The following is a 25284-nucleotide window of genomic DNA, read 5'->3' on the forward strand; positions in this document are numbered from 1 at the left end:
TTTCTTAATTTGAATGAATGTTTATAAACAAATACAATTAAATAGACCCTTGTTAATTTTTTTTTTTCCAGGAATTGACACCTGTACTGAAAACATTTGTCTGAATGGAGGATCTTGCCTCATGAGTGGCAGCATCCTAACATGTAGCTGTGCACCTGGTTATGGCAGTGATCACTGTGAAACAGGTAGGAAACTGTCTTAGAAATATCTCTGCGTAATAATGAACATTTGGAGAGGTCTGTGGTTTGTGAATAATGTATCTGTTTGTCTAGACATTGATGAATGCCAGTCCAACCCTTGCCGCAATGGAGGTACATGTGTAGATGGGATGGCTTGCTTCACATGTGTTTGCCTCCCGAGCTACTCTGGGCTGTTTTGTGAGGAGGGTACGTTTTTGGTGAATAATATTTATACGACATTATGTGAAAAAAAAACCTTGTTTGGGTGATTATTTTGTGTAAGTTGGCTCAAGTTTCAAGCACATTTCAAAGAAATGAAGTAGTTCTAGTTCATAGCATGAAATAAACTGAAAAAGAGTAAAGGACTGTAGAGACACATTGGAACCTCGGTTTAAGAATACCCCTGTTCACAAACAAATTGGTTTAAAAACTACATTTTTGGACAAATATTGCTTCAGTTCAAAAACTATGCTTCACAGCAGCCACGTGGAATTCTCAGTTTATGCTTTCTCTTACGCAGCGTGAACGTTGTTACCTCAGTATTGCACATATTGCACATACATATCTTTTTGTGTTATGCTCCAAATTAGCCCTCAGTAGTGCTCACAAGAAAGTGAATAGTACAAGTAATTGTGCTATTCGGAAGCCCTAGAAACTAAGTTCCTGGGGGGTAGCCACTGTTCTATGGCAGGGGTCCAGTGGCTTGGCACAGATTTCTCACCCACACACAAGTGTGTCTGCGTCAGTCATGCACGTGTAGCCGAAATGTTTTCTGGGACTGGAATGGAATAATTCCTTTTTTGGGGTAAATTTGCTTCACTTACAGAGGCACAGAATAAATAAGGTGCGTGAACTAACGTTCCACTGTATTAATGAATTTTTTTTTTTACATTTCATAAATTATATATTACAATCTTTTGTCACTTCATTGCATCACCTCAAGCTTTTTATCAATGTAAAAAAAAAACACGCACAAATTGGAAGTAGTACAAATAATTTGGGGCTTAACTGTACAACTAGATATTGCTGTACAACTAGATATCGCCAAGTGCCTATACCCTCCCAAAAATACCATGGGTTCAGAATGAAATGGAATTGCTGTCATTTTTTCAAGAAATGACAGCAATTCCATTTCATTCTGAACCCATGGTATTTTTGGGAGGGTATAGGCACTTGGCGAGTGTCTATTCTACACCTTTTGTTTCTTTCATCAGTGAATTACACTCAGATTGTATACTTTAAGCACCTGCTGTCTTAGAAATACTTGGTTAAACAGTGGCCCAGAGAGATATTTGCCTTTGTATTCCTCTTTTACTGCAAATGAAAGGAGGTTAACTAACAGAAAAAGTGGTTTTGTGTTGTTAATATTTAGACACAAGGCTCACCATCAGTGTGATCAATCGTACTGTGTAATCAATTAAGGATGGGCAAAATCTCAAATCTTTGGTCAAATACCCATTTGACTACACATTTTCTTACCTTCTAGAACTCTTATTGTGCTTGTAGAGGAACTATCCAAACACATTGTTCTTCCTTCACCCTTATTAGAAGTACTAGCCAGAGATAAGGAAAGCCTCTAGGGTCAGGTGTTAACACTGTGTGAGGTCGAAAAGATACTTGCATGGAACAGAGTAACTCAATTATTTGTGTGTTCCTCAAGCTCTCTCCCTTTCTTTCCTTACAGATACAGAGGCATGTGAATATGGCTGGCACAAGTTTCAGGGCCAGTGCTACAAATATTTCCCCAGCAGAAGAAACTGGGATACAGCGGAGAGAGATTGTCGCATGCAAGGGGCTCACTTGACCAGCATTCTCTCCCATGAGGAGCAACAGTTTGTCAACCGTAAGTCTTAAAAGCAAAGTACCTGTATATTATTTGAAAAGCACAGGGACATCTAAAAATATAGATTCATGCATAAAAATACTATTGCTTCTTTTGTTCATAAACAGTACTAATATGGGCGAGAACTGTAATATGTTGTCTATTCTGGTTGATAGGTCTTGGACAGGATTACCAGTGGATTGGCCTGAATGATAAAATGTTTGATAGTGACTTCCGCTGGACTGATGGGAGCCCCACGGTAAGATAGGTTGCTCTCTCACACAGCTCTTTTCTCCCCCCTCAACAAACATGGCAGAGCGACAGTCTAAATATTTGGACGTCATGTCAGTGACAGGTGCACTTATGTAGAGAGGAACACCCTTTATTCGGGGGCTCTGTTGGTTTTCTCATGAAGTTCTACGCTGTCAAAAGTATTCCCAGTGTGAGCCTAAGAACATATGAAAGCATTCAAAGTTTGTAAAAAGGAGCACACAAGTGGAAACCTGTTAGTAGTGTACAGTGTTGGGAAGTAACTAAGTAATAAATAATAAACACAAATTGGATTGTTCCTTGACAACGCTTGAATCTCAAAAGACTCGTATCTCAAAGCATTTTTCCCTATTAAAATGAATGGTAATCTAATTAATCTGTTCCAGCCCCACCCAGAAACAACGTTATTTTGTTGTTTAAACTTTTTTTTGTTTGTTTTTTTGTTTTTTTAACAAAAAAATTGTACTTGACAGTATAGTACTTTTTTTAAAAACACAATAACATTTGCACTCCACATAACCTGCAAACACTGAAAATGCGAGCACGAAACATGAGTGTACCTAATGTACTGTCCTTTCTTATTCTTCTTCTGTGGGGCTATTGGTGGTTGGCAAACCATCTTAATGGTGCTTTACCACCACCAACTGATATTGTCTTTTCACTGCAAGGAAAGCAATGTGAATTAATGGTGGCCGAATGTTGTGAAGTTTGCTGCCGCTATCTAGCAGTGGGGGACTGATGTGCACTCATATCTCAAATATTTGATCTTATCTCGAGACAAAAAAAACCCAAAAACGATCAAGCGACAGCTTGTATATCGAAAACTCCGAAGTCAAGGTACCACTTTATCTGTACTTTTTATGTCTTACGTTGTCAAAATAGGGTCGTAACTTTTTCCAACATCTGCGGCTATGACACGATGTAAAAAAGACAAAGGTCAAGTGCTGTTGAGATCTTGACTGATTGAGTCATTGAGATTTTGGGGTTTTATAAGATGTAAAAAACAGGGACAAATTAAATTTTCCATACAAGCACTATGTAAGATAATGAAGGAATTTGAATGAGCGAGGATTACCGACGATGGCAACAGATTCAGAGAAGCAGAATACTCCCCATATTTGGCCTTATTTAAGAGAATTGTTGGATGTTGTTGACTACAGGAACAATTTGAAGCAAATGTATTGTGTCTTGTGCCAGCCTGAAAACCACAGGTTTGTAATCTGAAAAAACATATACAGTATGTGGGTTTCAGTCATTAGCTAATTCAGCATTTTTAGTTAGTCAATTTATAACATTAGCAAAGCTATTGGGATGTTGTTTTGATAGGATAAAAGTCGAGCCAATGCTAGGTATTTCTTGATCTAAAATAATGTGAAATTAAGCTATTATGCATTTTTTAAAATTTTCCATACAAGCACTATGTAAGATAATGAAAGAGGGAAACTCTTTTGTGTTCCCCTGTTATGCCAAGTTATCAAAACAGGTGTTGTATTTACTGTAATTAACAGGAAATATTTTTTTTTACTTTTTACTGTTGTACTTAACTATAAGTGCATTTTGAGTACTGAAGTACAGGAGTTGAATTACTTTTACCACCCCTGGTAATATAGCGGAAGCTGTTGAGGATACATGTCACAAGACAGGAAAGTGACTAATTGCCATGTGCATCAGTGCTGTACAGAATGATGTCCTCACTTCAAAGATTATTCAACAGACGGCAGTTTAAAGATAAGCACAAGCCACCTTTTGAGACCCTTTCTCAGCTGAGGGGTGAGTGACACTTTTTGGGGAGGATGCAGTCTGGCAGGCGTGGACAGGTATGGTCTAGTGTGCCACCCCCCCCCCCCGTCCCTGGCTTCCACGGCAGGCAGCCGCTCGCTAGTGGAAGGGCCACCAGGCAAGGAAAACAACACAGATGGACAGCACCTGTGCCCGCCTGCAGAAAGACAGAGAAATGGATAAAGCAATATGGGGGGTCTGCATGGGTGGTCACACAAACCCCGTGGATTCACATTTGCTAAAAATACTCCACTTGTTTACATTTTTTCTTTACCATCATGACAAATGTTAAAATACAGTAGTAGCATAGTAAGCCTAAGGGTTCATCAAATAAATACATAAATAAATAATAAATACATTTTAAAAAATGAGGCAGAGGCTTTATTGCTACAAATATATTCAATATTATTTTAAGTCTCTGTCACATTATCCACTCTTTAACCAATAATGCTGCACTTAAATATAGGGGGAAATCCCTGTAGTTAAAAATGATTACATTAAGATATATAGCACATAAGTTACATTTAAAATTTTACCTTCATAAATGTTTGAAAGCAAACAGTTGTAAAAGGTTAAATGCAACTCTATTCTACTTTAAAGGTAAATATAAATGACCTATAGTTAACAAATATGATGTACTGGATTAGGAAAATATAATAAATCACTGTAACATAATGCACAGTTTGAACAATTTCATATATATATATATATATATATATATCCATCCATTTTCTTTACCGCTTATCCTCACGAGGGTCGTAGGCATGCTGGAGCCTATTTCAGCTATCTTCGGGTGGGAGGCGGGGTACACTCTGAACTGGTCGCCAGCCAATCGCAGGGCACATATAAACAAACAACCATTCACACTCACATTCACACCTACAGGCAATTTAGAGTCTTCAATCTACCACACATGTTTTGGGATGTGGGAGGAAACCTGGAGAAACCATTTTCTGAGCCGCTTCTCCTCACTAGGGTCGTGGGCATGCTGGAGCCTATCCCAGCTATCATCGGGCAGGAGGCGGGGTACACCCTGAACTGGTTGCCAGCCAATCGCAGGGCACATACAAACAAACAACCATTCGGACTCACAATCACACCCAATTTAGAGTCTCCAATTCATGCATTTTTTTGGGATGTGGGAGGAAACCGCGCAGGCACGGGGAGACCATGCAAACTCTACACAGGCGGGGCCGGGGATTGAACCCCGGTCCTCAGGACTGTGAGGCTGACGCTCTAACCAGTCGACCACCGTGCCGCCTGCGTACAACCCACTTTGAGAATCACTGTTTTAAGTGAAAAGTTTTTTTTTTTCTACAAACATGCTTTATTTTACTTGGATAAAGTAGTATTTAAGAAGAATGGTAATCGTATGAGAATAAAGTCCTACTATTAGAATAATTATACATGATCAACATCGGCCTACAGTATATCTGTGTTAAGGTGAGCACTGTTGATGATCTTTGCCCAGTTACACTGCAGCGTACACAAACTAAAAATTGTTTTGTCACTTCAACACCATTATCGATATGAAAAGTTTAATATGACTGTACAAATGTTTGACATGGACGGAAATCAACTCTTTTTTTTAAATCAACAACCAGAAGTGTTTTAATAATTTGATGCATACATAAAATATGGCATGAAGAAAGACAGCAGCTGCTGGTTCCAGACTGCAGCATTGAGGTTGTTTGGGGAATATTGACATTTTAAAACGAATGTACTTTTTGTTCTCAATAATACATAATTATTGGACATCTTTTTCCTTATCTTTTTCCTTTTTTTTATTATTACTTATAGTGTGGCCCTCAACACTTTTTCCGAATTTCTAAACCGAGAGTAATGAAGTGTGTTTGTGTTGTGAACTTGTGTGGCTGATCAGTTTGTTTGATTATTTTGAAGAAGATGAGATGAAGTCTACAGCCGATGATATTTCTTAACGTAGCAGTGAGGCGAGCAGGAAGTGACTGCGTTTGTGAAACCTAATTACAGAGTAGCACGGCCCAGGGACAAGACATGTAGTAGAGTCGGGGGTTATGTTGTGTGACGGCGCACGTAGGGGTTAGGGGTGGGGAGGTCGCATCTTTGAAGAGGTCGTTTGAACCCACAATGTGCTGAAAGACTGCAGGTCGCATCAATTGCATGTTGAATACCCCGCAGCACGACAGCTGTGTGTATGTTGTAGAAATGTGTAAATGAGCAGTAACATTTGTAATGCTAAGTATGCAGACTGTGTGATGTCATGTTATGTCAACGCTTTAGGCTGATCCTCATTTACATGGATACCTGTTATCAGCTACTGTATGTAGTTCATTTTAAAATCTTGTTAAACAATTCACTGGACAACAATGTGTTTCAAAACTTGTATTAGTGTTAAGGCTGAATCATGAAGCCTTTTGAGGCATCTCAGTTTAGGCACAAACATTTTTGAAAAAAAATTATCATTTATTTTTTTAGTTTTTGTTATTTTTTCAAGAAAAAACATCATATAATTGTACTGTCCAGCGCAAAAATATATTTACAAACATTTTGCTGAATAAATGATTTACAATTAAATTAATTAAGGGAAATTGTATTTCAATATCACTTGAATGTTTTATGTCACTCTGATTACAGTAACCAGGTTGGAAACGACAGGGATTTTGCGCAAGGGCACATGCTAGCTGTGTTAGCTGCTATGCTAACTGGTCAACAACAAATTTGAGTATATAATAAAAAGGAAAACCTTTGATATTAATATGTTTTTCTGATAATATGAGTAACTGGGTAATTGCGTTGGTTTCGGTGACACACTCCATTACGGTTGAAAACATTGACAAAATATGAAAATTGGAAGAGGTTTACCCATGGTCATAGCAATTAGCTTGATGATGTTTTTTTTTCTGCTGAGTCATGTAGTCATGTTTTTCCATCTGCATCTAGATGCCTTTAATGGTTGAGTACATGTTGGGAGACACAACTTCAGACTATAATTACTGTTATTCAAAATATCATGATCTTGTTCATGACAGAAAATGTCTTCCAATCTTGGAATGTCACTTTTGCGTCTTTGGTTATAAGTGGGCGGGATGGTGCCGACTGGTTAGCACACCCGCCTCACGATTCCACGTGCCTGCGTGGGTTTTCTCCGGGTACTCCGGTTTCCGCCCACATCCCAAAAATATGCGTGGTAGGTTGATTGAAGACACTAAATTGCCCGTAAGTGAGAATCTGAGTGCGACTGGTTGTTTGTTTGTATGTGTCCTGCGATTGGCTGGCGACCTGTTCAGGGTGTACCCCGCCTCTCGCCTGAAGATAGCTGTGATAGGCTCCAGCACACCCGCGATCCTAGTGAGGATAAGCGGTACGGAAGATGAATGAATGAATGGTTATAAGTGGTTATAATTTATGGTTTGTTAGGGTCACATACAGGTCACCTGACCTACTCAGAATCAGAAGCAGAATCATCTTTATTTGCCAAATATGTCCAAAAAACACACAAGGAATTTGTACCTGGTAGTTGGAGCCGCTCTAGTACGACAACAGACCGTCAATTGACAGAGAACACTTTTGAGACATAAAGACATTGACAAAAACAAAAACTCACGCAGAGGCGACCTCGTGTGGGCATTTATGAAAATTGCAACTGAATGAAAAATATTTTCTATTTACATGACATCATGTCTTACACGCCCTGTGCTTCTTGAATTGCAGCACTATGAAAACTGGAGGCCCAGCCAGCCTGACAGTTTCTTCACTGCAGGAGAGGATTGCGTGGTGATGATCTGGCATGAAGACGGCCAGTGGAATGACGTTCCGTGCAACTACCACCTAACATTCACTTGCAAGAAGGGCACAAGTAAAAGTCACACAGACAAGGCAGAATATCTAATGAGGATCAGATCAGTAGCACACCGTATACCGTCATAGATTTGTACATTTTACACATACCTGAATTTTGTAATAAATAAATAAACATAAACGCACTGAAATTAGGGTAAATATCAATTACACCAGTGCAGTAAACCAGTTCATAGATATTTTCTAAATGTTTCTTTTTAATGGTTTTCCCTTGATTATTTGTGTTTCCCTTTATGTTCCACACAAGTGTACAAGCTGAAAATCACAACAACAACAATCACACCCTCCATATGCAGAAATTGGTTTATGATCCTATTACATGTACATTTATTGACATTAACCTGCCCAAAAATGAAAAAGTAATTGCTTGATTCAGGTCAGTTTCCTCCACAGTTGAGTGAATATTAACTAACTAGTCTTGCTAAATGAAAACGCTGAAGTAATGATATTTTTAGTAATTTGATATTGTTTTACTTGACTTTGATATTACTTTACTTGTTTACTTGATTACATAATTTTTACCAACTGACATGTACCTGTTTCATTGTTACCCTAAATGGACATAGCTTTTTTTTCCCCCCAAGTATCTGCACTTTTACTTAAGTACAGTGTGAGCACATTTACTTTTGCTTTACTTTTTACACACTGCTGGAACACTCACACACTACTGAAAGACTCATGAACCACTGAAATGCTCATAGACACTACTGAAAGACTCATTCACTAGTGAAACGCTCTCACACACTACTGAAAGACTGATACACACTATTTAAATGCTCTCATACACACTACAGAAACACTCAAGCACTACTGAAATGCTCACACACACAAGTGAAATGCTCTCACGCTCAACTGGAACGCTCTCATACACTACTGAAAGACTGTCATACACACTTGAAATGCTCTCATACACACTACTGAAAGACTCTCATTCATACTTCTGAAATGCTCTCACACACAACAGAAACACTCATACACACTAATGAAACACTCACACACACTACTGAAAGACTCATAAACACCACTGAAATGCTCTCACACTCAACAAGGAATTCTCTCTCACACACTACTGAAAGACACTACTGAAATATACTCACACACACTTGAAACTCTCATACACACCACTGAAACACTCTCATGAACACTACTGAAATTCTGTCACACACACTTCTGAAATGCTCTTAACACTACTGAATTTTGTTTTGATCACACACACAACTCAAACACTTTCATACAGACTATTATAACACTCTCACACACACTACTGACTCTCATTAACAGCCCTGACATACTCTCATACACACACACGACTGAATCACTCTTACAAAATAATGATTTTTTTATTTTCGCTCACACACAAAACAGATTTAAATGCTCTCACGCCCCACATATTTTTTCTTTCTTTCACGCAACACCTTTTGTAGTGTATATTAATTTGTAGTTTGTGTTCCTCAGTTGCCTGCAGCCAGCCTCCACAGGTGGTAAATGCACGGACCTTTGGGAGACAACATGAACGCTATGAGGTAAACTCATTGGTCAGGTACCGTTGCAGCACAGGATACATTCAGAGGCACATCCCAACTATCCGTTGTCGTGGCGATGGACATTGGGACATTCCTAAAATTACCTGCATGAACCGTAAGTAGAATTCACCAAAATATTAAATTAAAAAAAAGCTACTGTAACTTTTCACATTTCTCATTGCAGCATCCAACTATCAAAGAAGCTTCTTTAGAAAACATCAACACAAAAATCTGTACAGCATCAACAACTTCAGGCAATTGCCAGATCACACCTTCCACTTCTACCATCAGCGCTACAGGGGACGGAGAGACAAGCCGGAACAGAAAAGGAAGCGAGTGTGATTACCAATACAGTATACTGTATGCGGTTCTAGAACAAATCAATTACTTGTGTGTGGAAAATAAGGAACAAGCACAAGAGTATATGAACAATCTAAGAGGACCTGCATTCTGGAAGACAACGGAATCTAACGAAGTGCGTTTTAAAGGAGAGAACTTTTTCTATTGAGAGACAATGTTTTCTAATGTTGCCTACGTGGAGAGAAACTTTGAACTAGCTACTGGAAATATTTTAAAAAGTAGACTTTTTTTTAGGTTATCAAACAATGCAACGACTGTTGCATTCTGACATGACTGTTACTCAATTCCATCTGAGCTATTTCAAATTGCCATAAGGGGTCCTTGATCAAAGAAAAAAAAGATGTTGTGAATATATAGCGCTTACGTTATGTAAATGAAATTTTTATGCTATCGTGCTGTTTTACAATGTTGACATTTCGGAGCATAGTTAGCAGTGTCAGTGGTGATTAATCATACAAAGAAGTTGGTGTTGCCTTCTTATAACTGTCAACCAGTCTAATAATTTTGAATTAAAATCAATTGACCTCTTTTATTTTGAACCAAATAGTGGAGGCAGCTTTCAAAGGTACCAACCGGACCCCCAACATTTTTTTTCTTCTATTGAACAGACTTCTATATAGAGAATAAATGATATTTTTATTTTGTAGGTATGGTCTGAGCAGCCTTGATAGAGCAGTTGCACACCAATAAAGCCATTTGAAACCAATGGGCATCGATACCTACCAGTGGCTTTATATAAAGGACGGTGCAGAATTGATGCATTTTTTGTGCACAACGTCTCGCTAGGACATGTTTACAGTAAACATAATGCTGTTTAAAAGTACACACCACAAAACTATGCTCTCATCTGCTGCTTCTGAGCTACACTCTGGGAGAGTTTATGCCTTTTATTGAGAGAATGTATTTTGTGAAACGCTCCGAACGACTTGTACGTTTAAGCAGGGATGCATATAATTTATTTTTCATATGCTCCTCACCTCCTTAAATGTTTCTACTCTATTAACAAATCAATCACACTAATGGTGTTGACACTATATGATGGGAGCTTTAATATCAGCAGTGGACCAAATAATATGGAGGGCCACGTCGGCTTCAATAATGCTGTTATATACCATTACTTCATTCATTTTCCGTACCGCTTATCCTCACTAGGGTCGCGGGTGTTATATACCAAAGACATAATAATATACCAGTGGATGCATTTTATTATTATTTTTTTTTTTATAAAGGGAAAACGTGTTTTTGTTTTGTCTGCCTGTGAATGTCCAAGTGAGTGTCTCAGCCTTAATGTGCACATAATATTCTTTTATATTTATAACATTTTGTTTTATTGTGTCACACTGTGAATGTCTGGGATGTTTGTGTTTCTAGTTTTTTGAAAAACAGGTAAGCCTGTTCACTCTCTGTCACAAAAGAAATAAAATGGAATATATGAATATGATGAGCAGATTTCATTTCCTTAGAGAAAATGAGAAAATGACTGAAGAGAAGGAATTGAGAGACACTGTTGTGCTTGTACCAGCAGGTAGCACTGTTAATCAATTCTTTGTCTCGCCATTGAGGGTGAGAAAGGTTTTTCATTTCTGGCAGTAGGAAGCATAAATCATTACATTGTCTTTAAAATGGCCACGAAATCCATTCAGAATGTCATATTATTCTTCTGGTTCTGAAGAAACACATCAGACATACTTGACAAGACCCTGCGGATACATACACGACATTCCAGTGAGCTGATCATGGGAATTATAGCAAACATATGGAGTAAGAAAGTTTGCCTTGAGAAGCCGACGACTGATTCAGGAAGCTTTTGCAGCATAATTGCATAGCAGAAGAGTCTACACCAGGGATGGGGAATCTTGCATAAGGGGCCCATATGTTTTATCCATACACCCAAGGGCTAAGATTGGGAAAGCCTCAAAAGTGATTTATGACATTTAATAAATGAAAAACAAACCTTATATAGTATATACTTTATTATTATAAATTGTTAGGTATTTTTCATTCCATTGGGCTGCAAGTGGACAAGTCGTTAGCAATTCCAGCGGTTTCCCCATGCTTGCGTGGGTTTTACACTACTGAAACATTCTCACGCACACTACTGAGAGACTCACACAGTTGATATTTTTTGCTTATGTACACTACTGAAATGCCCTCACAAACACTACTTAAACACTCTCACGCTACTAAAAGGCTCTAACAAACACTATTATTGTTCATTTTGTTCACATAAACTACTGAAACACTGATTTTCTTTTGCTCACATACACTACTAAGATGCTGTCACACATTAATGCAACGCTCGCTATCAGTATTAGATAGTCACGTAGTGTAGTGCAAAACATCAATTTCTATAACGTCTCATGCACTTCAATTGAACTGTCAATAGCAAAAGTTTTAAAGTTAGTATCAATAACATCTTTGCCAATTTGATGTATTTGCGCGTGGTATTATGCAGTTGTGGCAAATTGCTCAAACGTTCTTCTTTTGGCTTTACGCAAAGACAGGCGGAAGGCGCACATTGCCCTGCAGGATGGATGACTCCCACCCAGATCAGATCGTTCTTGTTCGCCGGCTTCCTCAGCTTCTCCCGCTGTGAATGAGTCAAATCATTAGAAGTTGGACCTTATTCACATGGCTTCCTCACAGGCCACATTGAGCAAGAGTGGGGTCAGGGGTCGCCAGTCACCCCATGTGGTCTACGCAGCAGAAGAGTGATTGAATTTTGTATGGCTTGTCATTGGGGGCAGTATGTGGCAGGAGGGACTATTCCTAGAAAAGAGGGTAGTACAGTGAAACTTCAATATTCCTGGGGGGCTAGGGTCCTTGCCCAGATTTGAATAGTGAAAATTTGCGAGTAATGGCTGCGCAATGTTTAAAATTAAACCCTAAATATGCCCCCAGAACTATGATCCCAAATTACTTTAATATAATTTCAAACATTTCAATCATTTTATATTACCGTGAAAACAAAATGCCTTACAGATTATTTGATTTCAAAAAAAAAAACGCCTAATACTCTAGGGCCTTGTCTCTCAGGTTTAATTCAAATAAACTCGAAAAAAAAATATTTGACTTGATTAAATTAGTAGTATTGCTGTTCGACTTGGTATACCATGATTGTGTTTTTCATGAGTAATAGAAAATTGTTTAACACTGACATATTTCATAAAACACCATTATTAGTGGATATCCAAAATTACAATATATTCCAAGATATAGTATAACAGGTTGATTGTACCTGCTAAATAAGCCACAATGCGGCCCAAAAACATGTGGTGTAACTGTTATTATACTGGCATGCTTTTATTTTGAAGCGCTGACTTTTGACAAGATGTTACGGCAATTTTGCCCCAACTAGTACGAGTGTGCTCAAGCATACAGGGAGGTTTGTTATTGCCTCGAGTTGTTCATAATAGGATGCAATAAGTGATATGCCTTTTTACACCATATGACAGACAGTTCTGACTGCCAGTGATTTGATAAAAAGGTGAAAAACATGAGCAAGAAAAAAATAAAACTGGCTCCCCTCTTTTACCTCCTCGCTGTATATGCCATCAACATTTTTAAATTAAGGTGAAAGTGATGTTAAAAGTTAATTTATCCACTGCATTAGTCATTTATATTTATTTTACACTGTTTTTGTATGTAAAAGCTATAGTTATTCTCTGTAAAATGTATTTTTTGTTCATATGTTTGGGTTTCAGGAACGAATGATTGGATTTGCATCATGTCCTATGGGAAACATTGCTTTGGGTTTCAGATTCAACTTTAGTCAGACTGTCTGGAACAGATTAATCACGAAAACCGAGCTATGTTGACATGAGTTAAGGAGTTTCATTTGGACAAAACTCCACCTTTCTTCTGCGTCTATGTACAAACGTGTGTAGATGAATCACTTCTACATTGACCTTCACCGAAATTCCCCAGTACCCATCCAAGCAAGTCACCTGAAGTCTACTGACACTAATATTGCAAAGCATCATTAATGAAGTTTCACTATGCAGTGTCTGTTGATTTCCATGGTTTTCACTGGGATTCCCTGTTCTGTCATTATGCTGATGTGATTATAGCTCCTGGAAGCCCTGACCTGCGGTCTTGCCTTGCGAAATGCAGACCTCTCAGGTGTCCAGTCAATAAAACTTGAACCTCTTGCTTTCAAACAGGCCTTTTCAGTTTTTACAAAAAGGAAATGAACTCTGGCTGGTCCTGATTTCTTTAGAGAGGCACCTTGGTCTTTGCAGAGTGACAGCGCGGATTATTTTTAACCTACTTCAACCGTTTAAAGTGTAATATCATACTAATGGGTCACTGAAATTTGTTTATTGGTGTGACTCCTACTGCAGTAAAATCATTGAAACAACACAAATGAACACTAAGTGTGTCACTTTTAAATCAATAGTATCTATAGTAGCTATAGTAGTATATCAATAGTAAAGTCATGAAATTTGTATATCAACCAACATTTTCTGGAAAATACGCCTTGAAAGTTCAATCAGCATGTTTTATATGCTTATTTGTGTTGTGATGCCACTAGAGAAGAGTAACAATGACGCCAAAGAGGAAAAATGTGTGGATTACTTTAGGACTCCACATGGAGCAGTACAGAAAAGTGACTGTTGGGTCTGGGTTTATATTAAAGGAGGGTTGTATTGGGTTATAGAAGGAAATCCCAAATGATTTGTGTTGTCTGTGAGATTTATATCATTGCCATTGGAATCATTCTTTGAATGTAACATACCAAAGTGGTTGGTGCACACTTTTTAAAGATAAAATGCCACTGAGTATATTTTGAGTTAAATCTCATTTCTATACATTGACCATACATAGACTTTGCATCAATGGACCTTTCACTAACCATTTCATATTTAGCTGGCATTTCACTGCTGTCGCAGCCTAAATCTGACCCCATTCCCATGCGTTGCAATAGACTTCCTTTGAGACAGACCACGGTTCCTTTTGTCTGACTTGAGGGGCTTCCCTGCCAGCTTAGTGCAAACTCAAAAAAAGCCAAAGAATAAATAAGTGCATTGGGGTTAGGTTGGTGTTAAATGCAATGGGTCCATGCCAGATGTGTGGCCTCTAATTTGGCAGTTTCGAGAATTCTAAATTTTTACTGCATGTTTACGTTTGACTACAAACACAAATGTTAATTGTGGGAAGAAAAACTCTACACATTGACAAATCACTTAGGTTTTTATATATTTTCTTTTATTTCAAATGGTTATGTAGGAAAATGCACCCAGAATTGAAAAAAAAGTGAAATATACAAAAATACAAAAATGTTAACATTTTTTTCTGATTTAGATACACTGCTCTGTAAAACACTCAGAGTGCACCAGAAGACAATATTTGTGATGTAAACAGTCTGATTCCTGACTCAGGAATGCCAGGATTGTCAAATATGAGTTTGTTAATTTGGGATTATTATTTTCATTTTTCCCCCCCACGTTTTATTCCAGGCATAAATTGATTAGAAGCATTATTTGTAATCATGACTATTTAGATGAATGTGCCAGACGTTATTGTCTCAAGACATATGTTAAGTATTTAATATTACTAACTGCAAGTGAAATAAGTGTTTTATGTTTTATTTTTTTTACATTTTTTTTAAAAGCACAAAGATTGCAAAAGTAAAAGTGTGTATTTGTTATGGAGGCTGATTTAATCGGTGCTCTCTATTCAGAAGAAATCACAGTCTAAGTTGTTTACATTCATTTTACCTGCGAAATGATACATTTAACACTACACCATCTGATTGAAATGAAAAAAGGCATTCAGCATTGAAGCAGCAATATAAAATGGTAACTGCAGACCAAAAGTTGTAGTAAAGTTTTAGTTTTTGTGCAAGGGGACATTTGCTAAACATAATGCATAGTTTTGTTTTAAGGAAAACAACAATGGTTTCAATTTTTGCACTATGTTCATAGTATTACTGAAATGGGAGTGATATGTCCAGTAGGTTGTTCTTAAGGTAACCATGATTTCTAGATGTTATAATGTTCATTCTACTCAATATCCATAGACTTTATCATAATTTTTTCGGGGTGGTGGTTGTAGCTCTTTGGTGGTCATGGCTTCTACTGGGCTCCTCAGGGCTCAGGCCTAAAGCAGTAGACACCGTAGAGGTTTTCTTGCTTGTCTGGAAATCCAACAAAGCGCACTGCAGCCTCTGTGGGGCTGCAGTTCCTGCGGGGCCTGGAGATCGGGTAGCGGACGCTACCGTCAGCCAACCAGCCGGCGTCGCAGCGATCGTAGCCTTCTAGCTTCCAAGCGGCGAACATGTGACCAACCTTGGCAATCTCTGCGCCATCATCGAAGCAAGCCTGGACGGCCTCATCGAAGTTGAGCCTGTCGGGCTGCGTCAGCCAGTAGAAACGTCCTGTGTGGCGCACACAAATTAGAACATTTGGCTGAGACAAAGTTTCAATCCCATAAACTAAAGTTAATGTCGGAACTGTCCTGCTACAAATTACACAGACAACTAAGAAATTACACTCAAATACACAGCAGTGAATTATGGTCCACATGTGGGCTGAATCTGTTGGCCAAATGTATGCTCTTTCCCTGTCTCCTCCATCCCAGTAACAAATCAAAAGTGGTGGGAAATAATGATGTACATTACAAGTACAATTTAACATTTTTTGTTACTCGGTTCACAACGTTAACAAAGCTATGGGATCACATTGTTTTCATAGTATAAAGGTCGTGCCAACGCTAGCTTGCTCTTAAACACGCAATATATAACTTTTTTCTTCTTCATCTCAGTACAAGCTCTATAAGTTATTTAAAGAGGAAACTAATTTGTGTGTAATTTCTTTTTTCCATTGTGCAAAGTTAACGAAACGAGTATGAAATATACTGTAATTCACAGAAAAAAGTAATTTTTACTTTTGCACAGTCTGCACTTTTTAATTCTGTTTTTCCTTTTCTTTTTTATTATTATTATTTTTTTTTACACAAGTGTCTGCACTACTTAAATACTTAAATACAGAGTATGAGCACTTTTGCCAGCTCTGCTAATCAAACATCTTTCATGGTTCTGATAACCATGCCAATACTGTTTATGGTGACAGAATAAAGCAAAACATGGCAACCAACCAGAGTAGGACCATCTGTCGACCATAATTCTTCGCTTGGTACAGTATTTGGACTTGCAGTACTTGCCTGGAGACTAGGCTTAATGATTTTTCTCTTGCTGAATCAAAACACAGAATGTACCAACTAAACACCTACCCTTCAATGCACTGGCAAAACAGAACACATCGAAGCGGCTCAGGTACTTGTCACGCCTGCCGTAGGTTCTGAGGCCGGGACTGATGTTGGCGCCACCACAGGGTCCTCTGGGCTTTGTTATGGGATACTGCACGGTGCCGTCTTCCAGCCAGCCAGCATTGCACCAGTCCAGGCCTTCCTTCCAGGCTTCGAACAGGTGGTCAAAGGTGGCAACCACCGCATCCTGCTCCAAACAAGCCTGCGCAGCCTCGTCGAAGTTAAAGCTGTAGCGACCAAGAGGCGGAGAGTAGGGAAACACCACACCTGAGACAGAGGAGATCCACACAAGAATGAGGGAATGCTGGTAAGTTATCAGATAAGCCAATCAGATGTTTTACACACAGATCCAAAAAGATGGAAATGAGTTTCAGTTTACTGATGATGAATTCCAAAATATATTTGTTTGAATACACAGGGTATGATGTGTATATACAGATGTGAACATGTTATATACTGTCGTAACACCATTCATTTTCGATATGACCAAGAAATTATGGAAATCTAGAACACTTTACCATCAGTGAGGCCACTTTGCACCTCCAAGCCAATGTCTAGTATGGTATCTACCATCCCGTTGATGATCTCACAACGGTACGTTCCACTGTCATCCATGGAAACGTCAGTAATCACCAAGGAAGCGTCATCACTATCCAGCTCCTGCAGGAAGACGCGACCCTCGAAGCTCCCATAGGTTTTCTTGTGGAAGCCCATGGAAAGCAGCACATCCTCATTCAGAGCCTCGTCATATGCTAGCTTGGTCCATTTGACCCGGATGCCAACGCTAAAGAAACTGCGGCTTTTTTGTGGGAGATGGCACGGTAAAGTGACATTGGCTCCGAGCTGGGTGATCACCTTAACTAGAAAGGAGCACAGGGTGGTTAAAAGTTGTCAATAAATGCATCTGCCGTACTGTATAAAACAGTAAAACTACCGTATTTTCACGACCATAAGGCGCACTTAAAAGTCTTAAATTTTCTCCAAAATGGACGGGCCGCCTTATAATGCGGCGGGGCTTATGTGTGCACCGAGTTCCAAAATCTGTAAATGTTGTTGTGTGACTTTGATGAGCACTCCACTTGACTGACTGGGAGCACTTCCTGCCGACACGCTGCTTATATAGAGGAAAGGCGGACGTGACTGAGGACAGCATGCGGACGTTAAAGGGGGAAGGGTGTGTGTGACAGAGGACGCTAAAGGCACGCCCCCAGTAGGTATATAGTTCCGGTACATGCATCGGTTTGGCTAAGGACCCCCGAAAATGGCACCTACGAAGAGACGCTTACAAAGCACAGTTTAAACTGCAAGCTATTAGTTACGCGGAGGAACATGGGAATAGAGCAGCCGCGAGAGAATTCAAGATCAACGAATCCATGGTTCGCAAGTGGAGGAAGCAGGAAAACGAGCTTTGCCAAGTCAAGAAGAAGAAGTTGATTTTCCGCGTAAACAACTCCAACCGCTGGACATCCGTGTAAACAGGGCGTTCAAAGTGAAGTTGCGAGCGGCATGGGAGCCATGGATGTCAGATGGCGAACACAGCTTTACTAAAACTAGGAGGCAGCGCCGGGCGAGTTACGCCACAATTTGTGAATGGATTGTGGATGACAGGCTAATGTGTCTGCTTGCACTGTTGTTCGAGCTTTCGTAAAAGCCGGCATCATTTCTGAGGAACCGCACGCCAACCAGACTGACTCCAACAATGACGAAAGGGAACTTGGCGTGTTTGATGGAGAACTTGCCCAGCTGTTAATTTCGGATACAGAACATGAGGACTTTGATTGATTTGTGGATGATGATTGATCAAAAAATAACATGAGTACATTGTTAAATTTTTGTTTGTTTCAGTTTTGCTCCTGCTGGCTTTTTAAAAACATTGTTTTAGCGTGCATGCATGCTACCGTATGTTTTAAGCTAGCATATGTTTTACCATGCCTGCGCCCAATAATACGGTGCGCTTTTTGTATGTGTTAAATACAGAAATAGACCCCGTAACTGAGACTGCGCCTTTTAATGCGGTGCGCGTTATGATCGTGAAAATACGGTACCAAAGCTGGAGAAAAAACAGCTATAAATAGGGCTGATGACAAACATAGTAAGTAGACAAACTAAATATCCTCTTTTTCTGTGCTACAAGCAGCAAACCCTCAAAATGTTAGCTAATTTATTCTTATTGCATTACCTCTGGCGGCACGGTGGCCGACTGGTTAGAGTGTCAGCCTCACAGTTTTGAGGACCGGGTTTCAATCCCCGGCCCCGCCTGTGTGGAGTTTGCATGTTCTCCCCGTGCCTGCGTGGGTTTTCTCCGGGCACTCCGGTTTCCTCCCACATCCCAAAAACATGCATGAATTGGAGACTCTAAATTGTTCATAGGTGTGAATGTGAGTGTGAATGGTTGTTTGTTTGTATGTGCCCTGCGATTGGCTGGCAACCAGTTCAGGGTGCACCCCGCCTCCTGCCCGATGATAGCTGGGATAGGCTCCAGCACGCCCGCGACCCTAGTGAGGAGAAGCGGCTCAGAAAATGGATGGATGGATGGATTAAATTACCTCTGTGATCACCATTTTTAGACCTCACAGGGCTTGGATAAGCAGCAAAGTAGTAGTGGCCCCGTCGAGGCAATAATAAACCCCAGATGGACACAACCCCTTGACCCTCGTCTCCACAGGTACAACCCTTGAACCAGCCTAGTATCAGGAACTGCAGTGAACGTTCTGAAACAGTGTGTCTTAGATTTCTGACAGAAAAGTTGTGAAGGGAAATTCCAAGCCGAAGCACTGCTTGCAATACTGGATCTTACGCATAATATTTCCTCCACTGGGCATACAGGGAATAACTGGCGCCTCCCGTATGCTTGAACTCATTCATACATAATCTGCTCGAATAACACATTAACACTTAAAAGACTGAGACTGGAAACTCATACAAAGGAGTACAGTGCTTCATTCTAACCACACAGTAGACTTATCTTGACTTTTTCCTTCATTGGGTTTACAAGGAATGACTGGAGCCACCCGTATGCTTGAACCCATTATGCTGTTGATAGTCTGCCTCATGTGCATTAACATTTAAATGATTGACACTGCAAATGCATCCAAAGGAGTCCAGTGTTTTCTGGACTTTGTTCAGAGGCTGTCACATTGTCAATATTGAGCTGTCGTGTGGAGGCAATGCTCACAGACCTTATCTGGCCCAAATCAAACCAGAACATACTGCACAAAACTCTCAAGGGTAACTTGACTGGTCAACAGCTATCCAAGTATTTATAAGAGCTCAAGGAAACACCATTTTGTGGGCAAAATTACAAGCTTCTTTGAGTATTTTATTTATTTCTTTTTGTCTGTGTTGACAGGAATGACTCAAGGTTTGCCAGGCCTCATAAATACTCTGCACGAGTACCCGTTTGATGAGGTGTGCTTAGAACCTGAGGGATTCAGATTGACGAACCAGTGATTGAAAATGCCTGCCATAAATGACCTTGACGTCAAGATTGAGTCTCCAGTTGTGATTGTCGTTTACACATTTAGGCATGGAATTTTGCAAATCTCATTTTCCTTTATTAATTATTCATTAAACAGCTCAATGAAATTGAGTGTTTTTCCTTAATTTGGAAAAATTGAGCACTCTTTCAGTGTAAAAAAACAAAACAAAACAAAAAAACAGCTACGGCAAGAATTTAGGTAATTACTCTATGCTCAAAGTACACTCATTGTATAATACTGGCGTAGGGGGTTACTTAAAAAGCTTTCATGCCTAAACCATGTTAAATTGTAGTAATATGAATTAATAGTATACATTCTTATGATTCATGGCAAGTAATGTGGATTTGCAACACTATTGCACGTTGTTAAACAATGGTTACATAGTGAATGTCCAAATAATACGACTTCAATTCTGATGAGAACACTGATGAATAACCTCGTAGCAGGAACAATTAGGAGTTGATTAAACATCATAATATAGAAACCTAAATGGTCAACAGTGCTTATTCTGTACATACAGTAATATAAGACTTAAAGACTTTGAGACTGCTGAATCATTGTCAGCGCCAAAGTAGTCCCAATTGTAACATCGCTCACAATGGACGTGTGAAGAGACACATGTATGTGTGTATTTGGGATTTTTGTTGTTTTTGGCACCCCATCACCACACACCTTAATCCCAAGTAGGGCCTTTGCTAGCCTAATATGCAAAGAATTGTCAAACGGCTACAACTTTCTCCATGACATCTTGGAAAAACACATCTGTGAATGAAAATATATCATGTGCGAATGAAAAAAAAAAACAACTGGAGCCACTACCTTCTGCAATTTTACAGCACGCCACTCTCCAGTGATAAAAAGTCGAATTAGAAAGTGATTGGAACCATATGCTTCTTTGTTATACAGTGCCAGACTTTAGCGTATCATTATTGCATTAGTACAAATCTGCAAATTGATACAAAATTTGAGTCTTTTGAAGCCTGTGAAAATTTGAAAACATTTGACTCTTGCATATCGTTGATTTCCCATGCATACATACATACATACTGTAATATGTTTGACCATTGCCATGACTCCTCATAATAATTGTCGATATCAAATTAGGAACCACAGATCATTTGAAAATGTATTACCGGCCTGTCAGACATTAATAAATGGATGATTAATCCATAATTAATGTGTCAGAGAAAAGGGAAAATGTATGTTTCAGGTTTTGCAAAACTCATTTGTGGAAAAAAATTTCAAACAATGTCATACGGGTACAATCTTATATTGTACCTAACACATGAGAAAATAACAGCCATGATGATTTTGGCATGCTCACTGTTTCAGAATTGCCCCATGACTCTTCAAAGACCATTCATGAATGCATGAATTTGTGCAAATGTGGTCAAACCCAGAAAGTTCTTGGGATTGTCTCAAGATCAATCTTGTACACTGTTAGCACAGTCCTATAAAACAAAACAAACAAACAAAAAAAAACATTTATGGCATGTACCACCGTTTCAAGATTTCCACCATTACCACCATTTCCTTTGATTTAAACACTGGTCAATCTAAAATCCATTTTGATAGACACAGGTCAAATTTGACCTGGAACACCAAACTTTGTAGCACCTGTAAATGAACAACAACAATAACAAAAACATTAAACAAATATTGTAATCTTTGTGTATTTTGGGTCACTTTAGGAAAACTCATCAAATGTAGAGAATTACATTTAGGGTCAGAATTGACCTGAACACTATTTAAAAGTTAATATTGTAAAGTAACAAACGCAGTTTAAAATGTATCGATGTGAACAATGGAGGATTCAGCATGTTCATAACCGGGCCACACCCATTCTCCAAGACGATGCTTGAATAATGCATCTCACAACTATTTTCTCCCCTGTTGACAGCCTGTTTGTGTCAATATGGTGGAATATTTTACAATCCTAGCTGGGGCAAAAACTTATTAATTATAATAGTGTACAAGCTTTGTTGTTTATTGCACTGAATAATGAGCCAAAATCTAGAAAATGGGTAGAGCACAGTTAAATGGGTGCGTATGTATAAGCAAACCCTGGCACACCAACCTGTCATGTTAGATTTAACTCAGTAAATGCGGCGAGATCACTGTCTGATCTTGTAACCTGAACACAATTTAAGCCCCTGCTTTGGAGAGAGGCTATTTCCAAGGCAGCCCCTTCCCCAACGCAGCCCCAGCAACCAATGAGCAGCACACAAAGCTGGAATCACACTTAACAGACTATTACCTCACAGGGAAAGGCATAGTCATTTGGCTGCTATTCAATATAAGGCTCTATGCATTTGTGATGTGAGTCGTTAATCTTAACTCGGCTCCGGTCAGGATGCCCGTTACCTTGGCAGATTGCCAACATGGTTCTAGTGCAGGAGTGAATCCCTGAATGTAGGACAGCCAACATCTTGGGAGCATACAGACAATAAACTGTTCACAGGACTTATAAAACGCTGTTGTGTACTCTACCACACTGGAGGCTCTGCATTAGGGGGAGTGTCTCACACGATGGTGTTTTTTTTGTAATATGCCATTTTCTATCTAATACAGAGCAGTGATTAAATTGCCAGCGGCACGGTTAGAGCGTCTGCCTCACAGTTCTGAGGACCAGGGTTCAATCCCCGGCTCCGCCTGTGATGACTTTACATGTTCTCCCTGTGCCTGCGTGGGTTTTCTCCAGGTACTCCGGTTTCCTCTCACATCCCAAAAACATGCATGGTAGGTTAATTGAAGTCTCTAAATTGCCCCGAGGTGTGAATGTGAGTGTGAATGGTTGTTTGTTTATGTGTGCCCTGTGATTGGCTGGCAACCAGTTCAGGGTGTACCCTGCCTCCTGCCCGAAGATAGCTGGGATAGGCTCCAGCACTCCCGCGACCCTTGTGAGGATAAGCGGCTTGGAAAATGGATGGATTAAATTGTCTCGTTAATATATATATATATATAAATCCTTGTAGTCCAATTTATGAATAGTTTTCATTGGACTATAGTATAGCAAGATGGGCCAATGCAAGTGCATGACTTGTGTAGGAAAATAAAGCAGATTATTTCTGTTGAGCTACATTGGTTGGCAAGCCAATGAATATTTGCACTTCAAAGATTCCTAGGTAGTCTCCAGCTGTGCAAATCCTTCCACACAGTGCAATCAGTGAGGTCAGGATTGAAATACACACATGCACACAATTCAGTGGTCATTGTGGGAACAATTCCAACATTTGAACACTTCCCAGTGTTGACACTTGAACAGTCAGCATGCAGGGGATGCTGAAATTGCATTAAATAAAACTCGCTGCCTCAATGAGTTATAAAGTGTGATATGGAGGTTCCATCGAGTGGTATGCAAAAGAATCACTGCCCAAGGACAGTTGCATTTAACTTGTAAGTTCAATATGTTTGCATTTAATCTTTAATAAATGATTGTTTTTAAACATTTATTCAAGTACAGTTATTATTTAACTTTTATATGCAACACATTTTCATTACATCATGATTTTGGTTCTTTTTGTTCTGTCTTTTATATTTAAGCAAAGTGGTAATGTTGCAACTGTGCATAAGGTAACGGTGACCTACAATGGTATAAGATACACTTTATAGGAATAAAACCTCTGTCTTGTTTTTATAACTAACTAACTAGCTAACTAAAAAGCAGACTTAGAAGTACAAGACGTCCCACCAGACTTAATGGCCCCTGTCAGACAGTTCCCCAGGGCAAAATAGTAGCATGGTTCTGTCTGACTTTGGGAGCGCTGGCAGCAAGGCTGATTTATTGCTCCACAATTTGGTGGTCTGTTGGCAGAAAGTCAATGAGCCAATGTCTGTGTGTTACTACCCCAGAAACCTCTGCTCCAATGACCCTCATGCTGTGTGGAAGCACTCTGCTCATTACATGGGTCATATATCAATGATTTAAAATAAGAAAGTCATCATTTTTAATATGATAAAAATTGGAATCTTACCTGCATATGACCCGGGAGTGCCTGTCAGCTGACTGTGTACAATGCCAGCCAGCGTCAAGGAGAATAAAGTGATGCACAGCAGACTCGTCATTTTCTCTTTTTTCACACAAAAGGCGTTCTTCAGTGGTAATATGAATCAAAGTGTTAAAAACAGGATTGTTAACAATTTTTTTCTCTATTCTTTTTATGAATTTATTTATTTATTTATTTTTTACCTTAGCCTCTTTCTTTCAGTGCAGCAGGCGCCTTTGATGCTATTGGAAAGTTTGGGCTCCTCAGAGGTCCACACAAGTGGCTTTTATTGAAGCCTTGTACGGTCGAGACCACTCCCCTTACCATCAGCCCATCATCATGCATGGCTCTATTGGGGCTCCTCTTTGGCACATTCTCTGGAACCCCCTCCTCCATCTTGGCTGAATGGAGACTTGCCTTGGTTTGTTCTCAACAGCCAGAACGTAGACAATGTATGTAATTGTATGGGATAGTAGGATTCATGGAATTACTCTAGTTTTGTTAGAAAAAGCTACAACATTGAATAATAAAATTGAGAATGTTTTAAAAGCAATTTAATTTAAAATATAAATAAAATGCAATAGAACAATTATTCTCAGTGTGGTACGTGTACAACTAATGTACAGTTCAGTTGTAGTTAGCTTTAAAGTCTCATTTTGATTAAAACACTTATGCCTACAACACTGTAACTATTCTTATAGGTGGTATTTTGTGTGAAAAGTTTGAGAACCACAGTAGAAAATACATTATCTACTGTAGAGTCAAATACAGTCAGAA

At 39.2% G+C, this 25284-nt stretch overlaps 2 protein-coding genes across 3 annotated transcripts in view; one reads left to right on the top strand and one right to left on the bottom strand.

Annotated features, from left to right (window-relative positions):
- Positions 1-11209, top strand: part of LOC133474964 (versican core protein-like) — a 39679-nt gene extending 28470 nt beyond the window's left edge. The window contains exons 9-15 of the mRNA XM_061767182.1: positions 72-185; positions 273-386; positions 1864-2022; positions 2178-2260; positions 7744-7888; positions 9346-9528; positions 9598-11209. Of these exons, the coding sequence (XP_061623166.1) occupies positions 72-185; positions 273-386; positions 1864-2022; positions 2178-2260; positions 7744-7888; positions 9346-9528; positions 9598-9755 (956 nt within the window). The 3' untranslated portion in view covers positions 9756-11209. The remainder of the gene's footprint in view (positions 1-71; positions 186-272; positions 387-1863; positions 2023-2177; positions 2261-7743; positions 7889-9345; positions 9529-9597) is intronic.
- A 3750-nt stretch (positions 11210-14959) lies between these two features.
- On the bottom strand, positions 14960-24837 carry LOC133474965 (hyaluronan and proteoglycan link protein 1-like). Of its 2 annotated transcripts, XM_061767184.1 has the most exons (5): positions 24711-24837; positions 24496-24613; positions 17561-17902; positions 17007-17309; positions 14960-16152 (listed from the first exon to the last, which is right to left on the bottom strand). In XM_061767184.1, the coding sequence occupies exons 2-5, from the start codon at positions 24584-24586 to the stop codon at positions 15863-15865; spliced, it is 1026 nt and encodes a 341-aa protein (XP_061623168.1). In that variant the 5' UTR covers positions 24587-24613; positions 24711-24837; the 3' UTR covers positions 14960-15862. The 2 variants fall into 2 exon arrangements, with proteins under 2 accessions (XP_061623168.1, XP_061623169.1); XM_061767185.1 differs by lacking the exon at positions 24711-24837 and having other exon boundaries at positions 24496-24684.
- Positions 24838-25284: the final 447 nt, after the last annotated feature.

Source organism: Phyllopteryx taeniolatus, chromosome 3 (assembly GCF_024500385.1).
Source record: "Phyllopteryx taeniolatus isolate TA_2022b chromosome 3, UOR_Ptae_1.2, whole genome shotgun sequence".
Taxonomy (NCBI): Eukaryota; Metazoa; Chordata; class Actinopteri; order Syngnathiformes; family Syngnathidae; genus Phyllopteryx; species Phyllopteryx taeniolatus.